General features: G+C 38.5%; 1 protein-coding gene and 1 long non-coding RNA gene across 2 annotated transcripts; one reads left to right on the plus strand and one right to left on the minus strand.

Moving 5' to 3' along the window:
- Positions 1-121: 121 nt before the first annotated feature.
- wdr45 (WD repeat domain 45) lies at positions 122-4,568 on the minus strand. Its single transcript, XM_017407540.3, has 10 exons — positions 4,446-4,568; positions 3,662-3,736; positions 3,345-3,449; positions 3,021-3,126; positions 2,848-2,942; positions 2,686-2,765; positions 2,400-2,608; positions 2,213-2,314; positions 1,974-2,119; positions 122-512 (listed from the first exon to the last, which is right to left on the minus strand). The coding sequence occupies exons 1-10, from the start codon at positions 4,492-4,494 to the stop codon at positions 403-405; spliced, it is 1,077 nt and encodes a 358-aa protein (XP_017263029.1). The 5' UTR covers positions 4,495-4,568; the 3' UTR covers positions 122-402.
- On the plus strand, positions 4,557-23,260 carry LOC112450244. The gene is made up of 3 exons (XR_003038794.2): positions 4,557-4,676; positions 7,491-7,538; positions 22,809-23,260. It is a non-coding gene; the product is annotated as an uncharacterized LOC112450244 (long non-coding RNA).
- Positions 23,261-23,820: the final 560 nt, after the last annotated feature.

Genomic DNA, 23,820 nt, shown 5'->3' on the forward strand with positions numbered 1-23,820 from the left:
TTCCGACACGTTATAAAGTCAGTACATTTGTCTTTAAATCTTGGGAAGGTAAAAGACAAACCTAAAAGTCTTGCAAAAATATAATTGAATGTAATAAAAAAACTAAAGGGTGTGTATATAATGTTTTTTTTTTCATTTTATTCTGACTTTAATTGTCAACTTTTATGAATACAACACATTATTGGTGTATTTCTAACCAACCAGGCAGCCTGATGAGTTTCAGGCTCATAGAAAAGTGTATCTGTAATCACATTGCTACACACTATAGATACAGCAGGTTACATATACAATACTTTATAAAACAGGCCACAGCGCTGAGTCCGTTTTCCCAGCCTCTCCAGACCACAACAGTCTCTTCGGGTCATATAAACTTTCTCTTCTTCCTCGTCGTTTTTTCCTCTTTCAGAAGTCATCGTCATCACATATGTCCAGATACACATCGAACGCCTCTCTGTTGCAGTTTCCATCCGGTGTGAAGACGTACTTATGGAAGGTCCCGTCCACACATATGGCTGCAGGAGAAGAGACAGAAAACTCCAATAAAAGTCTGTTTCCAGACAACACCACAACAAAAAAACACCAAATCAACATTTTGTTCACAGGCTGGAATTTACTGAAAAGTGAATGTTTTTGAGATAATTTTCATCCACAGCTTCATCTTAAACTGTTTGTACAGAGGGGATTACATTTGCATTCCCTCTGACCAGCAGAGACAGGCTGAGCTGTATTATAGTCCAGTATATTTTTTTTATGCACTTGGTTGATTCGCAACTGTCCCTGCCATCTGAACTTTTTAAAACCCCCGACATATATTTCACAGAGGATGTCACATTATCTCTGCTTGCAGAAATCACTGTAGAGACCCTCCTTAAATTGGCAGAGTGCTAAACGATCAAGTTTTTCACGTGGATCAGCAAATGGCAGCTAAAACTAAATGGAATGTGGGGCCTGATCAGATAAACCTAACAAAACTTTCTTAAGCAACTCTGACTTGACAAACTATGAGACTTTTTCCAAGTCATTCTCAGTTCATAGGAGGCTGCTGTTTGGTGCTCTTTGATCTCTTCTTCCTGTTTTAGATGCATTGGGGTATTGGAGGTCTTGAGGTGCATATTAAGAATGCAGTGGGCTCCTCGTTATGTGTGATGATGATAAGTTCATAATGGTTTTTAAGATGCACAAAACTTCTGTAGAGAAGCTGTGGTGGTTTATCACCTTGGCAGCATATCGGGATCCTGGGAGAAGCAGAAAGCAGCGAGGAAAAACCTTTTCGGTTAGTGCAAAGAGCCTCGCAGTATCGTGATTACTGTGCTGTGATCACATTCTGATAGCCTGGGAGCGTGTAGTGGGGTCTTCAGTCAAAGTGAAAGGAGCCTAATGACACCATTATGACATATGGGGAAAACAAAACAAAACGCACTGACTAAGTGTTCAAAGAAAAATGTTGACACTGTTTGAAGGGAAGTTCTACTGGAGGTGTTTTAGAGTCAACACCTAGTGGCTGTCAGTGGTACTGCAAATAGTGGCTTAATTAGTGAGTTCCGATGATCACATCCATCACCACATAGGAAGGCTAAGATGCTGCTGCATGTAGCACTCTGTAAACACTTTTATGGATACAGATACTTTTATAATGATGTATTTTTTGTCTTAGTAAAAATACAAACCATAAGTTATGTGATATTTCCTTTGTTTTCCACATTTCTAAATGACATGGTGTTTGATCGTTATCAGGTGTTTTTTTTATATCTACATAGTGAAAGCTTATCTGAATTTCTAAAAGGTTTTGTAATAATTTAGACAAGATTAGGCCATCAGCAGTCCTTAAATCTGAAAACTTGTTTCATGTAATGTTTAGTGTAAATGAGCAGGAGTGGATGACAGTAGTAATTAACGCCTTTTAAAGATTGGCTGCACTTCAATCACCACAGATCAAAACAAAACAACACATAGATTAGAATATGTTTCCTCACCGATGACCGAGTTGACATTCTTGGATGTGTTCTTTCCAAAAGCGCAGATGCAGGCGCACTCGGCAGGCACCGTGAAGCTGGCCAGCGACCACTGGCTGTCCACATACTGACCAATCACAGGACCCACCTTCCCAACACGTGCCAGGCTGTGAGAAAAGGAAAAACAACAAAGATGTGTTTCGTTTACACAAGCAGTTTGAGGGCTTATAAAGGTCGTGAGCAGATGGTGAAGGTCTTACGCTGAGCGGCGGTTCAGTTTGGTGTCTTTAAGAGCAAAGATGTGGACGGTGCCTTTGTCGCTGGAGGCACACAGGAAGGACGAGTCGTGGCTGAAGTTGATGCTGAAAGTACGAGAACAGAAGTACACGAAGACGTTAGATTTGAGCTCATCTTTGTTGTAGCTGTCACTCGGTGAACAGAGAGTACCAGTAGAGGGTGGCCGGGTCGGTTCCTCTGCGCAGCTCCACCAGTTTGTCTCTGGTGGTGGTGTCGAACAGCCGGATGAGGGTCCCTTTGCGGGAAGCCGAAGCTGCGACGCTCCCCGGCTGGTTCAGCGCCACACAGGCGATCTCGCTCTGGTGGGCGTTGATGGTGAACGGGGCAGACGATGTGCCGGGTTTGGTGATGGTCAGGTCCTGAAAGAGATGGGGTTTCGTCACTACTTGAACATTTGAATGAGAGGAGCAATTGTTTCCGAGCATCTGTAACTTACAACCAGCTGCAGGCTGCCGCATTTGTGACCTGGAAAGACCAACAGCTGTTTCTCCAGACTGGGACATAAATCACACAGACCTGAAAGAAAGAGTTCAACGTAGTTTAAATCGGCGCAATGTGAGAGAGGAGAAATTAATCTCCAGAAGAAGACAGTTGTCACCTTTGGGGTTATCTCTGGTGTCAAACTCAAAAAGTTTGACAGGGTTGTCTGGAAAACTGTACACGTAGATCTTGTTCTTCAACACAATAATGATCCTAAAAGAAAAATAGTTTTTAATGATCATGCATCTGTTTGTTATGACTGAAACGAAACTCGCAGCAGAGGAAACTCACTTGTCATGCCTCATACGCACAGCCAGAACAGGTTTGGTGAAGGTGAACTCCAGCACCAGCTTCTCTTTCGGATCTCGTGACTCTCGCGCATCGTCCCAGATCAGAACTAAAATGAGCAGATGTTTTGTTTTGCACACATGAAAGCTCAAAGTCACCTTTCAGAAAAAAAATACTGACAGCAGAATAAAAACCAAAAGAGAGAAAGAATGTGCATTTGACTTTCACAACATTTATGAGGTGAAAGAAAGTAAATGAGAAAGATTCTGCTGAGAGAAATGCTTCCAGGTAAGATTTAAAGAGATGCTCCTCTGTGATCCAACGCACCAGATATTTCAGAGAATTTGGGATTGACTCCGCCTCCAACTATGGCCAGCAGGTTGGAGCGATGCAGCATGGAGCACTGGGCCACGCTGCCCACCTGCTCATGGTCTGCAAAAACAGCCAAACAAGATCCGTTCAGATGCTAATTTGTTTTGAAAAATTACCATCTTAAAAACGATTCATATGATTGTTAAAATACATCAGGTGTTCAAAAAGATAAATTGTGAACAAAACAACTGAGAGGTGCTGCTGCAAACAGCCAGCTCCCTTGGAGGAGTAAGTGCTGTCTAAAAGCATCTGACAGCAGGAAGCAGACTCACCCAGGTGACCTTTCTCCATCAGCGGCTCGACATTGTAAATCCTGACCCCGGTCTCCATCGCACAACAAAAACAGCCTGTCGAGGACGAGAAGCAAACCGTTATTTGCTTTATTTTTTAGTCCTACATCTGATCTGCCAGGAAGTCCTTCAGTTTTAACTAAAAATCTTCTAAATACTGAAGACACACTAAGGTAAAAACAGATTTACAGCATCTGATAAAATGCATCTTTTCGCAAACAAAAGCTTGGAAGTGAGGAAGTCTTTGCTTCTGACTGTTCAGTACTAGATTCAGTCATTGGTTGGGTCGATTTGGCTAAAGTATAAAGAAACAAAATCTTTACGTATGTATCACACTTAAAAAAAACACATACTTATGTCACGTCACAGTCAACACAAGGCCCCATAAAGTCCTGTACTTATTGTGAAATCTACATCTTTTTAGGCTGTTTTTGTTAGCAAGAAGCAAAAATTAAGTAATGATGAACAGTTAGAGGCTTCTCTCTGGTTAAATAACCATAGCAGAATATTCCTGCATGGCAGTGTTAATAACACTAACTGAGATTACAGATCTTAGTAACAAGGTGAGGCAGAAACAAAGAAACATCCACTTATCAGCCAAGTCAGTTCATCGCCACTTTTCACTTAATATTTCACATAATACAACTTATATAGTCATAAGTACTTTAAATATTCAGCCTACTAATAAATACTTTTGGGGTAGATTTATGTAACAAATACAGTGTCCATTTGAACGTCGGTGAAATGAAGTGAGCCTGAGGCTTACTCTGGTCCTGGTTGAACTGCAGGCTGTTGACTCCTCTCTGCTGAGCCATGGCTGCCGAGCCTCCGGTACCGAGCCGCTATCACCGAACTACAGCTTCAGGGGGAACCAGGGGACAACCTGAGACAAAGGAGACAAACACACCGCCCCTGCTCAGAGACACAAAGCTTCATGTCCCAGCTGCCAGTTTGAGCAACAGCCGCTGTAAGGTTAGCTGCGGTTAGCTAACACCAGGTTTGTTTGTTTAGGTTTTTTTTTTTTTTTTCCACTTAAATAAACATCACACAAACATCGAACAAACCGCTGAATTTATCCGCCGAAGTCTCACCATCAATACGGAGTCAAAACGCCAAGAATCTTTTCAAACAATTGTTTTTAAAACAGGACGAATAGATCCGACAGCGATGTCGCAACAAAACACCGAAGAGTTGTTTTGGTTTTTCAACAAATAACGTCACTGGCACGTGCTTCCGGTTTAGTTCCGCTTCCTGTTGAAATTTTCAGAACAAAATCAAATAAACGCCTAAACGTGGTAAATCTGTGTTAAAACTACTGACTTACAAAATTGCGTAGAACTATCAAAACTAATCTCGTATTATTTTGTTTTATAAAATCATGTTCGCTCAGTTATAAATGTGTGCTATGATTCTGTCACACTTTACCATGTAACTAAATTAATCCTGAAACCTGTGATGTACAGAACAAGCCTGTAAAATATATAAAAAGTGCAATCTATTCCATTGAGATACCTTGATACAATTCTCTTCATAAAACTGATTTTACGTGGTTTCAAGTGTTCCAGAGGCATTTTAAATAATCTTAAAAGCCAGGAGTACGAGGGCCCCAGTTGTCTTCCAACCAGATTAAAGTTTTAATCCCCAGACATGTCAGTGTCAAAGTGTCCTAAAATACTTCAAGATCCTCAAGTTGAAATATTTCTCCAACAGCAAATGAAAGAATTGAAGTTTTTAATTTTCAGATGAAAAAATGAACAAGAACAAGATTAGCTAGTAGTTCATACTTTACTTGTCCTTCATCCATTCTTGGTTCTGGTTCTGATCTCTAATATTTTATGTTTAGACACATACTATTTTTAGCCTTTTGAGTCTGTAGTTTTGGAAATGTAGTTTTCTTAAAAGCCAAGGGGCTGTCATCAAATTAGCCTTTAGCTCAAAGTCTTGTGTATAAGGCAACAATAACACTCTTTGAATGCATTATTTCTTTTGCTGTCACTAATTTGATAATAATAATAACAACAAGAACAACAACTATAATAATAATAATAATAATAATAATAATAATAATAATAATAATAATAATAATAATAATTTTAAAACTAGAATTCCCTGAAACAATGCATATTGCCAAATGTTTAACAGATGTAGATTTACATCCAGTAATCGCTTTCTGAGAATATTTTGCTTACAGACTTACACACACAAGTACTTACATGAACACCCACCATTCATTGTGGTGGGTGACTATAATATTGCCAGAAAATGACCAACTCCTTCCCGACAGAAATATCACAGTCAGAGTTCAGTGTCAGTAAAACATCAGACAGAAAACAGACATTTCCTCTAACCCTCCCAAAAGCTGCCTGCTCATCCTAATGCTGCTCAGTCTGCTCATCTCCGACTGTGTGGCCAAATTAGAACCCATCCATCACGCTAGATGCCCCACAATATGATGATGTTCTCATTTGACACAACTTATGTGACCACAGACTCTCATAAGGAGGAAGCAGAGGGTGGTGGGAGGCAGACTTCTGGGCAACAGATCCTGAGTCAGAGATCTCCCAGTGTTCCCCACACGTTTCCTGCAGTTCTCTCACTTCCTCACTTTGCTCTCAGTTGGGAACAATTAGGGATTAAAAATGCATGGTCATAGTTATAATTAATTCACACTATTATTGTTTAAATGTGACAAGAATGTATATATTTAGGACAGAGTTACACAGTTCGGTCATCATCATATTACATTTGTAGCTCAGACAAGATAGTAACACTTTGAATATGTGGACAGTTGAACTGCATTTCCACGTCTGCCTCGCTAGAAAATGAGTGATGAGAACACCATTTCTTTGATAATATTGTCCACCACTGAAAGGCAAAGGTGGGCAACAATGTTTTTTGTCTACATCTGTGCATGTATCTGTTCGTGAGTCTGTCTGGTACCAAACTATCCCATGAACCACTAGAGGAATTTTTATGAAATTTGCAGAAAAGTAAACATTGGCTTATGTTTTTGCTAACTCAAGATCGCCACCACAGATAACTGACCTTATGAGATGGCTAAAACTCTAAAACTAAAATTTGGTTTGGTATCAACTGACTGTTATCCCCAACATACTTTCAGCACTACACGGTGTGTAATGTTTTTACCTAAGACATTGGCAGCATCTGTTGCCATCAAACCCAGTTTGACTGTTAGCAAAATATCTTATGAAGCAATCAGCAGATCTGAATGAAACTCTCCAGTTTGGTCAAACCTTGTAAATGAACTTATTATATGCAATCTCGTGCAATATTGTGAGATCTTGTGTGATTTGTTGGCACTTGAAGTACTCTACGTGTTGAGGATGACTCTCAGCCACTGCTACAGGAAACTTAGCTCAATAGCTGCAAAACTGACTGAGTTATAACCATTTTTGTGTTGGCTAGGTTCGACTAGTTATGGCGGCCAGCTCAAATTGGGTTGACTCCAAAAGTTAATGAGTTGTAGATGTGCATCCAGGGATTAATTTCTGAGAGTTTCATTGAAATTCATCCAGTGGTTCATGAGATATTTTGCCAACAGAAAGACACACAAACATATGCTCACATGCACATACACACACAGGCAAAGCCATTATCACCTATTGCCTGTCTGTGGTCGATGATAAATACTCACAATTTCTGGGCTTCTGCGGGTGATCACTGTTTGAAGCTGTTTGTACCACTTGTTTCCAGAAATTCATTTACCTTTTTTTCTGCAGCTGCATAGACTTATATGATGGAAACAAATGAGGAAGAAAAATATTAAAATGTCATTCTTTTGTTACTTCAGGTCAATCTGTGCTCTGAGGAGGTGACGGAGGCACAAAGACGAGGGCAGGTAAAGAACACATTTCTTAGCTAAAGTGATTTAAAAGCAGAAATTGAAAGCGGAGTCAGCCGCTCAGAGAAAGGAGGCTGCACAATATGGCACATTCTTTTAATTACTGTCTGCTTACCTTAACAATACAAGTGGACAATGGTGTTTCATGCTTTTGTGTGATAGCTCTTTGACTGAACATGCAGAATGGAGTGTGAAGAATAAATTCTGTCTGTCAGATACAGAAGAATAATTACTGTCGTGGTAAGGGGGAAAAAAAAATGCAAGTACATTCTTTTTCAGCTGTAAAGTTTTATGTATCAAAACATAATTTTAAATTAAAAGCCTAGCAGTCGTTAAAGGAATGCATATCCGCCCACCGCCTTTCATGTCAGTGTTTTCAGTTAAGATCATCTTAGGTTGTGAAGAAATGGAGTTGTAGCCATTTTGCTGAAACCTTGAATATTGCATGATCTGTTAGAGCTCAGAGTCTGTGTTATGAACGACTATTAGCTACAACCACACCAGCTTTTAGCTTGGCATCTGTAAAACTAGCTGAGTTATGGCCATTTTTGTGTTGGATAAGGTTGATAGCTGTGGCAGCCATCTTGAACTGGGATGACTCTTGAAGTTAATCAACTGGAGATGTACATCCAGTGATGACTGTTTAAAATGTTTCATTGAAGCCGTCCAGTGGTTCATGAAGTATTTTGATAACAGGCACACAGGATTGATGTCAAGGTTTTAACTGTGCAAAGTGTTGCAGTCAAAGTTGGAGATAATGCTCAGCCACTACCACACTAAATTCTACTTTAGTGTCTGTGGGATTGGGTGTGTTATAGCCATTTTTGTGTTCACCATAGATAACTGTAATTAGCCAAATCTCAGTCAATTTTACCAATAATGAGATAAAACCTGATGTGGTAGTGGCTGACAATCATTCAAAACAGTGATGAAAGGCACCAGGTGATTTACATTTCATCAAGGAATGCTACGTCTAATTTAATGTGTCCCAGTCTGTAAAGCTTTATAATAGATAGATAGATCGATAGATAGATAGATAGATAGATAGATAGATAGATAGATAGATAGATAGATAGATAGATAGATAGATAGATAGATAGATACGCCTGCAAAATTATGAAAACAATATCCAATGACTAACGAGAAACAAAATGCCCGTACAAATCTGGAGAACTGGCAACTGAGATGCTTAAAATTATACTCGATTTATCATCGATTTACCAGTGATACTCTCCAGCTCCTCCTGTGGGCTCCCAAGGCATTCCCAGGCCAGAGAGGCTACATAATGCCTCCAGTGAGTTCTGGGTCAGCTCTGAGGACTCCTCCCAGTAGAACATGCCTGGAAAACCACACATGTCTAACTCTGTTACTCCGGACAAGGTCCAGATCTATTGACCCATATCCCGCTCCGTCCTGCCATTGACTGTGGACAAGATTCCCAGATCCTTGAACTCCTCCATGAGAAGCAAAGATTCATCCTCAACCTGAAGAAAGCAGTGCACCCTTTTCCAGTTGAGAACCATGGATAGATAGATAGATAGATAGATAGATAGATAGATAGATAGATAGATAGATAGATAGATAGATAGATAGATAGATAGATAGATAGATAGATGTGAAAACATTAAAGTACCTAGAGGTGATGAATTTCTCATTAATCCATTTTTCAAAGGCAACAGTATAAATATACAGTGTGTATTATCTCACTCAGAGCTTATTTTTAACTGGATTTACATAATGGTGTGGGCAGTGCAGAGATTAAAATAGAAGAATACAGTGTATGTGACCCATTTGTGAGAGATAAGTTATTACAGATGCCCAGACCTGCTAAATTGCTTCATATCTCCTCCAAGTTTAATGAGTTAGCTCTCTTTTTAACCTCCCAGCCTGTTTTCCTCGGCTGACTGACAGCGGAAGAGATCGTTTGGCATTGATGAGGCCTTTGTGTTGAACTGCAGGTTGCTCAGCTCCGTTATTTCACTGCGGCCCTATTAGATGGTGTCAGAAAAATTTAATGAACTGCTGTTTGAGCACCGCTACAGATTCTGTCATCTTTGCAACGGAGCAAATAAAAAGACTTGCAGGTCATAAAAGCCCCCCAGCACTCATCGAAATCCACAATAAATATCCAGACGTTTTCTGTATCAACAAAGTGTGCTCAGCCTTTTCTGCTAACCTTTTACAAGCACAAGGCTCAACTCCAGACTGTAAAGGCTATATTTAATCAGAAGACAGGAGACAACCTAAATCAATGACAAAACAAGCTCTCAACCAAACAGAAATGACTGAAAAAATAATGTTGTGTCAAGTTTAAGGCTGAACCTGTGCTTGAAATAAACACATTTTATTGAGTAAATGTTACAAGATAGTCCAACATTTTTGAAGTGGAGTTCTGTGGAAAAGTTATGAAAAATTGTTATCTGACCAGCTGTAAATATAGCTTTCTGAATGGCCTCAATTTAGAAAAATAGAGTTTAGGTCCAAAAGGATTGATTAGCTAAAGGCTAGCCTGAATGCAGCTAGTACTAAAGTGAACTACTGCCATCTTAAAACAACTCCAATCTCCAAAGTTTCATAGCGGTTCATGCAAACTCTATTTCATAAACCTTTCCACCGCAGTAGGTTTTACATGATTATTTAAACAGAACTAGACAGGTAGCATTTTCTGACTGACTGCTGAAAACTTTGTTGAAACTTGTTGAAGCTGAAACTGAACTATTAAAATTTAAATTATCGGGATAAATACTAAAATGAGCTAAACAAAGCCAAAATTGTCAAAAACAGTCGCTGACAGCTGAGACTGTCAAAATAGTAGCAAAACAGTATCTAAAAGCTATTGCAAAATGATGCAAGTCAGTTCAAAAAGCATGATTTCAAAACGCATGATGTTTTTCATGGATTTGAAGAGTTCTCCATTCATTTTTAATGAATAAATAAATTGAATTAAGGTAAATATTTCAAAAACTATAAATGTTATGAAAGAAAATCATAATTGCAATGTCCTAAATGAATGTTTTTGATATAAATGATTAATAAAGCAGAAAGTATCCTGAAGAAGTTACAGTAAAAAAAACAAAAAAACAAGAAAAACTTAAGGAAAGAAACTTTAAACAGGAAAATAACAGTGTGCACACTGACTCAGAATTCACTCTGTCATATGGTTATTTGCAAGTGCATAAAGCAGCAGTGACTAGCTGTAACACACTGTCCAGTGCAGCCTGGGGGCACGTCTGGCAGGAATTTCATAATATTTCTGCTAGAATGAGCATCCATCCATCCATCTATTTTTTACACCTGCTTGTTCCTATTTAGGGTTGTGGTAGCTGGTGTCAATCTCCAGTCACTGGGTGAGAGGCAGGGTATTATCAGGACAAGTCGCAAGTCCATCACAGGGACACACAGAGATGACTGAGATACACAGTCATCCAAACACTCACACACAGGGATGATTTAGAGTAGTTAATTAACCTAATTGGCATGTTTCTGGACTGTGGGAGGAAACCGGAGTAATTGGAGAAAACCCACACATGTACCAGGAGAACATGCAAACTCCACACATAACGGCGCCAGCCAGGAGTCCACTATTCTGTTTTGGAAAAGAAGATTCAATAATAGGTCTTCTGAGATCTCCTTGTTAGCTGCAACAGAATGGTCATGTGTGAAGTAGGTCAGTTTACAATTCAATGTTAGGTCATGCTGCCTTTCATGCGAAACAGCTTTGCAGCACAGATGGGACTGTTGGTGGCCTTGTCCTTTGTTTTTCTGATAAGCTTTGTTTAAAAGGAAATACCTTACAGTTTTCAGGTTAGACATGTTCTGCTGGTTAAAAAACAACAAGCTGGGTGTCATTTATCTCCTCTGCCACGACACATTCCGTCCTGTCGGGTTGGTCCAAACTAAGGATGTTCAAAAATCTATCTACAACAGGTAAGATATTAATTGTTCATAACTCTTCCGCAGAGTCGCTTCATAAGGTCCCGAACATCCCTACAATATGGCATCTGAAGCTGCTTCAGTAACACATATTATAAAATGGCGAAATAACATCCAAACAACATGTTCTAAGCACTATCTAATGCTCCTTTTAGAGCCATTAGTTTTACAGAAACCGAGTGTGACAGTTTCATGTCTGAGTGAGCCCCCTGGAGCTTTTCTCTGAGAGGTTTTTAATGACAATCCTCAGAGTAACTTTTAAATTTTCTACATTAATGTGAACTGGCACAAGCTGACTAACAGAAACACACAGATTGTGGTGGAGCCCAGTGTGACCCACCACAATGTTTTTCATAAGAGTCCAACAGGCTGTGTTATTGAATAAAGAACAGTGCTGCTCAGTGTTCCTTGTTTCATGTTATGCTGCAGCACAAGTTTTACATGCATTTTCCTGCTTTGCATCTATAAACAGCTGGAATTGTTCTCATCTTATTTTATTAATATTACCTAATATTTTTGTTTTCACAAAATAAAAAAGGACAGCCAACCAAAGTGCACGAGGAAAACAGTTGACCAAAGTCAAGCACAAATAGGCTGACTGGAAACATATGGAAACAAAATACAGGTCAGCAACTTCAGAAATCAGCTAAAAACCAACAAAAATCTGGAGCGCTCAACCAAAGATAACCTCAGAGCCCTCACACATATAACAAGATGCATGTGAAAGATTTATTTAATTTATTAAATGGTCCAGGAATGTGGGTGGAATTTTGGCAGGGAATCGTAATTTGGCACAACACCGATTTGCTAATGAGCTTATCTCACACACGCAGCAAACTCTTCACGAGCTTCATTGGATTTGTGACTTTGAAACTATTGCAAAGTGCATCCACTCAGTCAAAAAAAAAAAGCACCCTGCAGTAGCTTGCGATCAGATTTAAAGGGCGAGATCATAGATACTAAAACGGCCTGTCAGGTTTTAGCTTGAAAGTCAATCTAATCCTGGTAACTAGTCCATGTCTGGTCTTATTTTTCTCCGTGGCTCGGATTCTACAGACCGGACCATCAGCTGTACCTGCTGTTCTCAACAGATGTCAACCATTTTGCTTTTGAAAGCATAAAATCATACAGTTCATAAACTCAGTAAATATCACCATGTAGTACAGTGGTCTCCAATCCTGGTCCTGGAGGGCCACCATCCTGCATGTTTTACTTGTTTCTCTGCTCCAACACACCTGGTTTGAATCAATGGGTGATTAACAGGCTTCTGCAGAAGATGAAGAGGTGATTTAACCACTGAATCAGGTGTGTTGGAGCAGAGAAACAAGTAACACATGCAGGATGGTGGCCCTCGAGGACCAGGATTGGAGACCCCTGATGTAGTACATGGCAGAATTATGCAGCAACAGCAACTGAAACAATGTTATTCAAGCTTTTTTTTTCTGAAATGAAAAACTAAAAAAAACAGCTGAAATAGTTCACAGGGATGGGTAAATATTTGTCATGTGAAAACTACTTTTCACGACAGCCATATTTAATTTATGTAATTATCAGTATTGAACATGTTTAGAAACTTTTAGATTAGTTTTAGTGTCATTTATTTGAGCAGTTGAAGGAAAAGCTCTAAAGCTGCTGAGGCCAGCAAACATAAAACAAGACGTCTATCAATTTTACTTTAGTCTAATTTTGGAGCTGAGCTGCTGTCTCATTACTTTTATTTATTTGTTGTTTATATAATTGCACATGCTTGTAATGATTTCTTCCATTACTTTGTTGATAAGATTGAGTCGACCAGGTCATTGATCCCACTTTCAGCACTTCACCCCTCCATCTTTGTCCCCCGCTCCCCTGTCTTTAATCAGTTTGAGCCCATTTCTTTTACGTTTTTTTTTAAAAGAAGTGGTTATGAAACACTCAGGTTCTTGTGCCCGACCCTGTCCCTGCATCTTGCTTTAAAGAGGTTTTACCCTCGATTGGACCTTCTGTTCTTGCTGTTACAAATAGCAGAATTGCCTCCAATGTGGTCCCTGGTGCTTTTAAAAAAGCAAAAGGAAATCTATTCATTAGAAAACCTGGACTCAACCCTTCAGTCTATACAAATTTTAGACCAATCTCAAAACGTCCCTTCCTCTTAAAAGTTTTGGAGAGAATAGCTGCTATTCAATTAAATACTTTCCTGAGTAAAAATGGCACCTGGAAGTCCTCCAGCCTGGTTTTAAACATTCACACAGCACTGAAACAGCTTTGTTAAGAGTTTGTAATTATATTCTTTTAGATAATTACCCTGACTACTCTGTGATCCTCATACTGTTAGATCTAACTGCAGCTTTTGACATTGTTGACCACAGTATTCTTATTTCTCATTAAAAATACTGGGTTGGGCCGCGGGTGCAGCATTAGATTGGTTCTGTTCATACTTGAGTGACAAAAGTTTCTGTGTTCATGTTGGACATTTTCTGTCTTATTCAGCACCTCTTTCCTCTTTCTCATTGATTATTATAAGTTGATTTAGTCTTTTAATAGTACAATGTTCACTAGTTACTTTTTTTTTATATTTTTTTCTTAATTAATTTTTAACTTGTTTTCTTGTTATTTTTACCTTTGCATTGGTCTTTTATACAATTATCATTGCACAGCACTTTGGTTATGACCTGTTGTTTATAAATGTGCTTTTTAAATAAATTGACTTGACATTTTCATCAGTATTTGCTATGATGCTTATAATAAAGCTCCTCTCAGTGCTTTATTTGTCTATGAACGACAGGTTCCTTAAAGTCCTGCCAGGCGTCCATATTGATTCTCTGTTTGTGTTTGACGGAAAGCTGTGCTGATGTTGAAGATTTTTTTGATAACTTTGGAAAATTTTGTTGTTATTGCCATCAGTCAGAAATTTCTGCAGGTTGTATGTGTTAATAGCAGAGTCTGCAATTTCTGTAAACATGTAATAATCAAAAATTTCTGTTTTTTTTTTTAAACTTTCTCTAACTAAAAAAAAAAAGGAAAATAAAACCCAGAGTGACAAATGTTAGGACTTCCCACTGCTGAGGTAAAATTAAATTAAAGGCCTAGCACTCCTTGAAGGACTACATACCTCCCACTGCCTTTCTTGTCAGAGTTTCAAACTGAGATCATTGTATGTAGAGAATTGAGTTATAGCTGCTTTGGTCAAACATCTAAAATGTATGATCTCACTCAATATACTGAGACCTCACATGATCTGTTTGAATGTTGCAAATGACTTTCATCTACAACTATAATTAAGTTTAGCTAAATATCTGTAAAATTGACTGAATTAGAGACATTTTATGCTGGTTAAAGTCAATTAACTGTGGCAGCCATCTTGAACTGGGTTGACTCCAGAAGTTAAGCAGTTGTACTGTAGATCCATGTCCTATGATTACTTTCTGAAAGTTTCATTAAAATTCTTGGAGTGGTTCAGAGACATTTAGCTAACATGGCAAATAAACACGTATACACACACACCCTCTCCCCCAAACACACATAGACACTGGCAACAACATCATTGCTTGCCTTTGTCCTTTTGGAAGCAGGCAATGATAAATCGAGTATAATTTTAAGCATCTCAGTTGCCAGTTCTCCAGATTTGTACGGGCATTTTGTTTCTCGTTAGTCATTGGATATTGTTTTCATAATTTTGCAGGCGTATCTATCTATCTATCTATCTATCTATCTATCTATCTATCTATCTATCTATCTATCTATCTATCTATCTATCTATCTATCTATCTATCTATCTATCTATCTATCTATCTATCTATCTATCTATTATAAAGCTTTACAGACTGGGACACATTAAATTAGACGTAGCATTCCTTGATGAAATGTAAATCACCTGTTGCCTTTCATCACTGTTTTGAATGATTGTCAGCCACTACCACATCAGGTTTTATCTCATTATTGGTAAAATTGCCTGAGATTTGGCTAATTACAGTTATCTATGGTGTATCTGTATGATTCGCTGTCTCTCATAAGTTTGATTCTTGGCATTAGCCTTTCTGCTGTACCAATTACAAGTTCTCCCTGTGCATGAGTTGGTTTTGTGTTAAATTAACGAACAGACATCCATGAAATTAACTAGCAGTTACCCTTAGGTGTGAGTGTTGTGCATGTATGGCTGTTTGCTTCACGTGTCTCTGTGTCGCCCTGCAATAAACTGGTGACCTGTTCAAGGTGAACACCAACTCTCACCCCTTGACCCCTGAAGATAGGTGCCAGCCCCTCCATGACCCTGAACAGGATTAATCAGGTACAGAAAATGAGTGAGCAGAAGTGTCAGCTTTCATTTATGGCACAAGATGAAAATAGATATCAGGCTTGTGTTCTTGCCTTCAATGTCACAGCAACTTAGATGTACATTGTTTTTACCTTTGTACATACTCATAGTTTTACTTATGAAACTACATTTTATTACACTGGCTATTTATTACGTCAGGCCTCTTATCAGGTAGTAGTACTTTTCATCCCACTTGGTACTATTGGGTAAGTTTGCAGCCCAATCATGTGATTTTAACTAAAATGCTAAAACACCCGTGCCATGCCACTAGGTGGTGCTAACATCCACATTAACTGGGAATCAGAATAGAAAGAAAGAATATGCTTAGCTTTGTTAAAAATTCTCCTAAATCACATTTTCAGTACCTTTTACAGTTTCCTCTTTTTTAGTTAACATTAATTAACCTTTTCAGCTAACAATAAAAATTATGATGACACTGTTGTTTTGGGAGGCACAGACGCAGCAGAAAATCTTTCTAGACCTCTCTGTCAAACCTGATCTCAGAGTAATAATCATCCACACATTCTGAATTAGAGTTGATGCTTAAATAATACAAATTTAAACTGAGGTTCAAGGGTAGAAAGTGTGAACAACACTCAACATACCCAGGAAACTTTTCTTTAGAGTGTTGGAAGAGAGGCTCTGACCGATTGTCAAATCTCAGATTCAGAAGGAACAGTCTGGCTTTCATCAGTGAACAGTGGACCAGATCTTTACTCTTACGTTGTTGCTAAGGGGGTTATAAAACTGCCCAGTCCACATATATGTTTTGAGGTTTTACAGAAGGCTTCAAATTGTGTTCTTCGATGTATACTGTGGGGGTAGCTGTGGAAGTAAAGGGTGCTGGGTTCACCGTACTATTCGGACCCTGTATGACCAAAGCAAGAGCTGTGTCTGCAGCCTTCACTTAAAGTTAAGCCAGGACTGCCCTTGTCACCAATCTTGTTTGTGATGTTCATGGACAGGATCTCAAGTCCTGGGAAACTGAGAGTCTCTGCTTTTTGAGGATGATCTGACTCTGTTTGCAACTTCAAGCCATGACCATCAGTGTACACAGCGGAGTGTGAAGTGACTGGGATGAGAGAAAACTAAGGCCATGGTTCTCAACTGGAAAAGGGTGCACTGCTTTCTTCAGGTTGAGGATGAATCTTTGCTTCTCATGGAGGAGTTCAAAGATCTGGGAATCTTGTCCACAGTCAATGGCAGGACGGAGCGGGATATGGGTCAATAGATCTGGACCTTGTCCGGAGTAACAGAGTTAGACATGTGTGGTTTTCCAGGCATGTTCTACTGGGAGGAGTCCTCAGAGCTGACCCAGAACTCACTGGAGGCATTATGTAGCCTCTCTGGCCTGGGAATGCCTTGGGAGCCCACAGGAGGAGCTGGAGAGTATCACTGGGGAGATATAAACAAAATGGATGGCTGACATGATGGATGGATGATAGAAAATGTTACACATAAACTAAAATTAAAAAAAAAAAACAACTACTTATCATGAATTGGCGGGGACATAAAGTGAGAGGTAAATTCTGGTGTTGCCCTGACATAAATCACTGATAGAAAATTACTGCCAATATAAAAATCTGAGTCATTTTAAAGTGAAGCCTTTTTACCAGTTCCAGCACAAACTGTACTACACGCCTCTTTCTCTTCAAATATTCAAACAGGTTTGGCTGCCAACTCTTTTAGAAGGATCGAACCCTTGAGAACTAATTTAATTGCTTGGACAGACTACATTATTGACTAATGATGAAATATACCAATCAATTTCATTTTGGCACAATCAATTTGGGTTTTGCACACAGCATTAAGGATATAGAGGCAACCTTCAATATAAGTATCCCCTACAAAGCACAGCAAATCTCAGTTCAGTTGGCCACAACTTGAGCCTGTGTTTATGACATTGGTTTAAACTGCTTAGCTAACCTTAACATTTTTAATCCAGGATGTAATGGTGCATATATTTGTACCAAACCATCATGGTACAGACATTTTGGACAGGGAAACTAAACAAGATGACAAATATGGTAGTCACAGGTGATAACAGCTCCCATGAAGAAGTGGATGCATGTTCTGACAATTTGATCTAAAGCAAAGAGTGGCCAACAAATCAAGCTCCTGGATTTGAAAAACAAGAAAAAAATTTTTTGTGAAAAGCTACTTCAGCGTTGCTAAAATATGAAGGCTCATTTGCTTTTGTATGAATTGTGCTGTTTGACCTCATGCTTTTGTCTTTTGGGCAGAAGACTGTAAACCAGAAAAGGAACATGAAGACAGCAATTAGTGTCCAAACTCTGAGGTCCAAAACTTGACAAAATAGGTTAAGATAATGTCAGAGTAATGATGAATATCATATAATCCCCTAAACCCCTCTGACAAGACGAACATCCAACACACAGAGCCAAAAAAACTCACAAACTCTTGCAGAAAAAGTGTTAACAGCTATAACTTGTATGTCTTAAAATAATGCATATTTCCCACCACCTTTCATGCCAGAATTTTAAAATAGGATCATCTTATGTTAAAAAAATAACAGAGTTAAAGCCGTTTTTGTCAAACTTTAAAAGTAACATTATGTATGATCCTTATGCAACGTCTCACACTCAAAGTATGTATTGGGGATTAATCTCAGCTACTACCAGAGAGTTTTAGCTCAATATCTGTACAAGTGACTGAGTTATAGCTATTTCTGTGTTTGCTAAGTCTGATTAGCTGTGGTGGCCATTGTGAATAAGGGCAGCTCAAAAGGTTAATCAGCTGTAGATGTATTATCAACTATTACTTTCTGAGAATTTCAATCAAATCCATCCAGTGGTTCAGGAAATATTTTGCTAACAGACACATGAACACATACTCACACTCACAGACATGCAAAAACTTTATTCCCTGCTTATTGCCTTTCGGAGGTGGGTGATAGCAAAAACAAATGAGGAGTTTCAACTTTAAAAAACTTTGCAAAGAAGAAATTGCATTTCTAAAAAAAATATTACAGCTAAAAGAAACAGAAGGAGGGCAGCTGTTGATAAATTGATACTGTCTTGTGGTCACTGATGAAGGGAGAACAAAGAACACATTTCCCTAAGAATTATCTAGACACTCTCACACATCTCTGATAATCCTTTTAGATGAAACAGAAATAAAAAAAAGAACCTTACTTCTGAAAAGATGAATTTTCCCTCCTACGCTCTGAGAGGCACTGAGCCAGTCTCCAGTGTTAACGGTCTCCTCAGTGCTAAAGGTTAATTTAAAAAAGAAAAACTAAAAAAAACTAAAAAAAACTTTTCCTACACAGCCACTTTTTCAAAGGACAGCTGGGATCTGCATGCTAATTAACTTATGGTAATGGTTTGATTATTTATTCTAAGAATTCTAGTCGGTTATTTGAAGACTACAACTCCTGACAGATTTTCCTCATAGTCTCACTCACACTTTATAAAGCAGGAAATGTCCTCTCACAATGTGGGCTTCACTGTCAGATGCATCTACACTTCAACAATGCCGTTTTGTATTCCCGCCTAAAGCTTAACCTTGTCTCTTGTATGTAGACTTTGTAATCTAACTTCAGACATTTGTGTGCACACTGTCAGTTAGCCTCTAAGCGTCTAACTCCGTTGAGAAACCTTGGGATTCAAATGGCTACAGCTCAGTCAATTTTACAACTACTGAGCTAAAATTTAGTTGGTAGATGAGAGTCATTTCCAACACATGCAGAGCACTGCCCTTTATGGAATATCTTTCCTTCAAACATCAAACCCAGTTTGTCTGTTTGCAAAAAGTCTCATTAACTACTGGACAGATATTTGTAAAATTCCCAAAAAGGAACTTTTGGATACACATTGAAAACTGATTAGCTTTTTAGTCACTGTAATTAAAGAGGGCTCCTGTGGCTAATCAACCTTAGTCAACACAAAAATGTCTATAACTCAAGTACTTTTAGACGTATTGAGCTAAGATTTGGTGCGGTAGCTGAGACTCATCCTCAACACATACTCCAAGCACTAACACATCTCACAAGATTGTGCAAGATTGTGTGAGATTATCCAAAACTTAAGTTAGAAGGTTTGACCAAAATGCCTAATAACTCTGTCATTTCTCATCATAAAAACATCTTTATTTAAAACTCTGGCATGAGAGGCGGCAGATGATATACATTCCAAGGAATGCTAGGCCTTTAATATTAGTAAAGATGTTCACTTGCACTTAGTTCTCTGCCTCTGTTTTCACAAATTTGACTCCTTATCATAACATTACGAGGTGTTGCATCACATATAACATGCAACACAATGGCACAATATGCGGTTAGTTGCCAAGTAACAGAACTAAGTTTAATTATGGACTGCTCTGCTTTTAAAAGTAACTTTACTTCATTTTATGTCAATGTTTTACAAAGTACTAACTATATAATTGATGTTAGGAATTAAAACACATGGATACGACTGAGGACCTAATAGTTAGTGTATGGAAAGCACATAGATTACTCTAAAGCAGACAGTGTAATAAATTCACTTTTCTCCTTGCCAAGTCCTGCCCCCTCTGCAGCACGCACAAAACGTGCTGAACACACAAACCTCCTGTCCACTGAAATATATTGATCCGAGGCCAATCTACTTTACTCCACATACTTTAAACAGTTATGTTTTTATTGGTTTATAAAAAATACAAATCCATCCAAACAGTTCCATCAAAAACTTTGAAATATCCAAGTCCCTTAAAAATGGCTCCATTGTTGTATCTCTTGAGCACAAATTGGTTGTAGGAATGTACAAAATAGGCTGCTACACCTTTGATTATTAAAAGCTTTATATCTCAAAGCCACACAAATACACCAAAAACAAAGTTTTGAGAAGTCTCAACTATAAAAAGCATTTAAAGACAAAAGCCTCAGTTTTCCTTATCAAAAATGCTATTTGCACACCTATGAGAGACGCAAATGCAACGGAAAAGGTCTTTTTTTAAAAATATCTGCAGTTGAGTGGATGGGTCCTTAAAGTCATGCTGCATTACAGGAAAAAAAAAACAAACAAAAAAAACAAAACAATGCAGGCTCTATATTTGCTTGTTTTTCTGGAGAACCAACTTGAAAAATCATACCATATCAAACTATTTCTTTACCCAACTATTTTTTTTCTCTCTTTATTTAAAAGGGAGAATGTACTCATTTACTCTGTGAATGTGCCAGATTTAGCCATGCGCTCTAATTTTCATCTGTACACCCTGGCAGTTTTATGGTAAAACAATGTGAGATAAAATACACAAACAGACAAAAACTAACAATGCTCGTGCACTAATATGATCATAAAAGCTACAAAAGAATACAAATACACAAAATAAAATAAATATATACACAATTCTAATTAAAAGAACTAAATAAATCAGACAACAGTATGTTGAAAAATGTTTTGACATCTGAGATTAAAGCAAATCTTTTTTATGCTCACTCATATAACCTCAATTTCAAAAGCACTGGGACATTGTGTACGATTTAAATTAAAACCAGAATGCAATGTTCTGAAAATCTTGTAAAACCCATATTTAATTTACAATAGAACAGTAAACATACCAAATGGTGAAACTAAGAAATTGTACAATTTATTTTTAGAAAACATAAGGTAATTTATGCGCCTCCATACCATCAGAGAGGCAGGCTTTTGAACAGTGTGCTAATAACAGGCTGGATGGTCCCTCTCCTCCTTAGTATGAAGGACGTGGTGTTTGTGGTTTTAAACAAGACTTTCAAATCTCAACTTATCTAACCACAGAACAGTTCACCACTTTGCCTCAGTCTATTTTAAATGAGCTTCGGACCAGAAGAGAAGATGGTGCTTCTGGTTGATCTTTACATATGGCTTCTTCTTTGCATTATAGAGCTTTAACCAGCATTAGTGGATGACACAGCAACTGTGTTAACAGACAATGAATTGTGGAAGTATTTGTCCAGTGATGTCCAGAACAGAAGACCTATTCCAGGGCATTTTCCTTCTATCTAGTGGTTCTTGTGAATGTTCTATTGTAAAAGTTTACACTGTCGCTTTTGCATCAGATTGTTATTTACTTGGATACAAATGACAACAGTTACTTAAAGTGAACATTGCAATATTTTCCGTGTGAAATGTGTTGCCAAATGCACTGTTACCCAGCTCTCAACCGTATAAGTAATGCAGTGTGAACATCCACAACAAAGTGTTTGCTTATAGGGCAATTTTGTGGTTTGAGTTTCCTTACATGGGGGGGAAATGCACTGTTACATCATTTGAGTAGCTGTACTTGATTCATCAATTCTCCAAACCAAAATCTCTCTGACTGCTGTCTACTTTTGATAAGATACTGGTTTGTTCAAATTTACTCTACATGTAAATCTTAATACTGTGCCCAGGGATGTCACACTACTGGCTTGCTGGGGGACTGCATTAATGCCTTCAAAATGTCTTTCTTGGCCGAGTTTCTTTATTTTGTGCTGGCTGTGATTCAATGTACTCACCCTAGTGACCATATTTCTATGTGACTGCACCTGATTAAACTTTAAAATGCTTTGCCCAGTGGTTAGGTGCATACTGTAATGGACTTTTCTTAATAAAATCATTTCAGCCCATGTCATTTATTAAGGGCAAAAGGAATTCAGTTTTTTATTATTTATTATTTATTTATTGAAACACTTGCAAGTACAACTATCTGAACTGAGCTTCCACAGCAAGGGACATAGTTGTGAGTAGGTGTCTGCATCTAATGCACCACATGCAGTGTGAATGACTACGGGTGTTCAACCAGCCATGATGGGTTTGCATGCAGTCCTCCCAAAAATCCGTCAGTGTACAGCTGCTACTGCTTGCTGAAATGATGATCGAAGGAAAGTTGATATGTGCTGAAACGGGGGCCGTAACAACAATCGTGTCATATGAAAAAGCAAACATTAACACAAATATAAAGTACAAAAAAACATGAGTAAAAAAACAAAGACAACAGCCTTCCTGGACAATCTTGATCATGTTTACCACTTAGTTTCACAAAGCAGATCTTTGTTATAACTTCTGTCTTTTCCACAGCAAAGCAAAGCTACAAGATCAGCAACAGCATCAACACTGGGACATCTGGCGCTGGATCCAGCTGTCCTTTGGTGCTCTAGGGTGCTGTAGAGAGAGGACCTTCTACTGTTCTTGGCACTCTGTTAACTGTGCATCTCCAGGTGGCATACACCTACACAACATGAACACACTCTTTCTTCTTTTTCCTACACACTCAGTCTTTCTGCTACACATACGCTCACCCACCCACACATGCACACACACACACGCACCTTCATGTATCGAATCACAAATAATCCTGATGGTTGAAGGTCATACAAACAGATTACTATTACAACAATGTGGCCTGCCTACTCTGATGCTAGATTCAGTATAGAGTCAATAAAGTAAAGGCATGCATTTAAGATTTCATCTTGAAATATAATTTTTGTAGAGCAAATCTGCCCTGGCACACGTAGCCATCTCCTCTATGTGGTATGCCTGAAATGCCATGACAAGACATGTCTTGGCATGACACACAAAAAAAACCCAAACCATTTTCTTTACCTGCTTCTCCATTCTGGGTCACGGGGAGCTGGTGCCTATCCCCAGCAGTCAGCATCAACATGACAAAGAATATCTTATAGTTCAGACTGTTCCAAATATTTCTAAAAACAACTGCTATAAGTGGCAACTCTGTGAAAGTGCAGCTGTGGTCAGACGTTTACATACACTCCTTTACATGGAGGTTATTAATTTGGGGCTTGACTGTTCTTCTTTGAGGGTGATTTGATTATGCATCATAAATAAAAAAACAAGAACTGGATGAACAAGTTTAAATTTATTGTGGATTTTCTCTAATCCACACAGGCTCACAAGTATATACCTCCACTGATTTTTGGTCAAATGTCGTTTAGCAAGCTGCACCTCGACCACCTGCTTTTTGTAGCCTCCAACAAGCTTCTGGCATAATTCTGGTTCAATATTTGACCACTCGTCATGGAGGAACTGGAAAAGTTTCTTGAAATTGGTTGGTTTCTTTTGCACAAACCTG

The sequence above is a fragment of the Kryptolebias marmoratus genome, linkage group LG14, assembly GCF_001649575.2.
Source record: "Kryptolebias marmoratus isolate JLee-2015 linkage group LG14, ASM164957v2, whole genome shotgun sequence".
NCBI classification, from domain to species: domain Eukaryota; kingdom Metazoa; phylum Chordata; class Actinopteri; order Cyprinodontiformes; family Rivulidae; genus Kryptolebias; species Kryptolebias marmoratus.

Excerpts from the sequence above, each read along its gene's own strand:
- wdr45 (XM_017407540.3), bottom strand. The coding sequence starts at position 4,494 with ATGGCTCAGCAGAGAGGAGTCAACAGCCTGCAGTTCAACCAGGACCAG. Across the intron at positions 3,450-3,661 it reads GATGGAGAAAGGTCACCTGG|ACCATGAGCAGGTGGGCAGC; the intron begins GTGAGTCTGCTT and ends CTGTTTTTGCAG. Across the intron at positions 2,315-2,399 it reads GACCCGGCCACCCTCTACTG|CATCAACTTCAGCCACGACT; the intron begins GTACTCTCTGTT and ends TCGTACTTTCAG.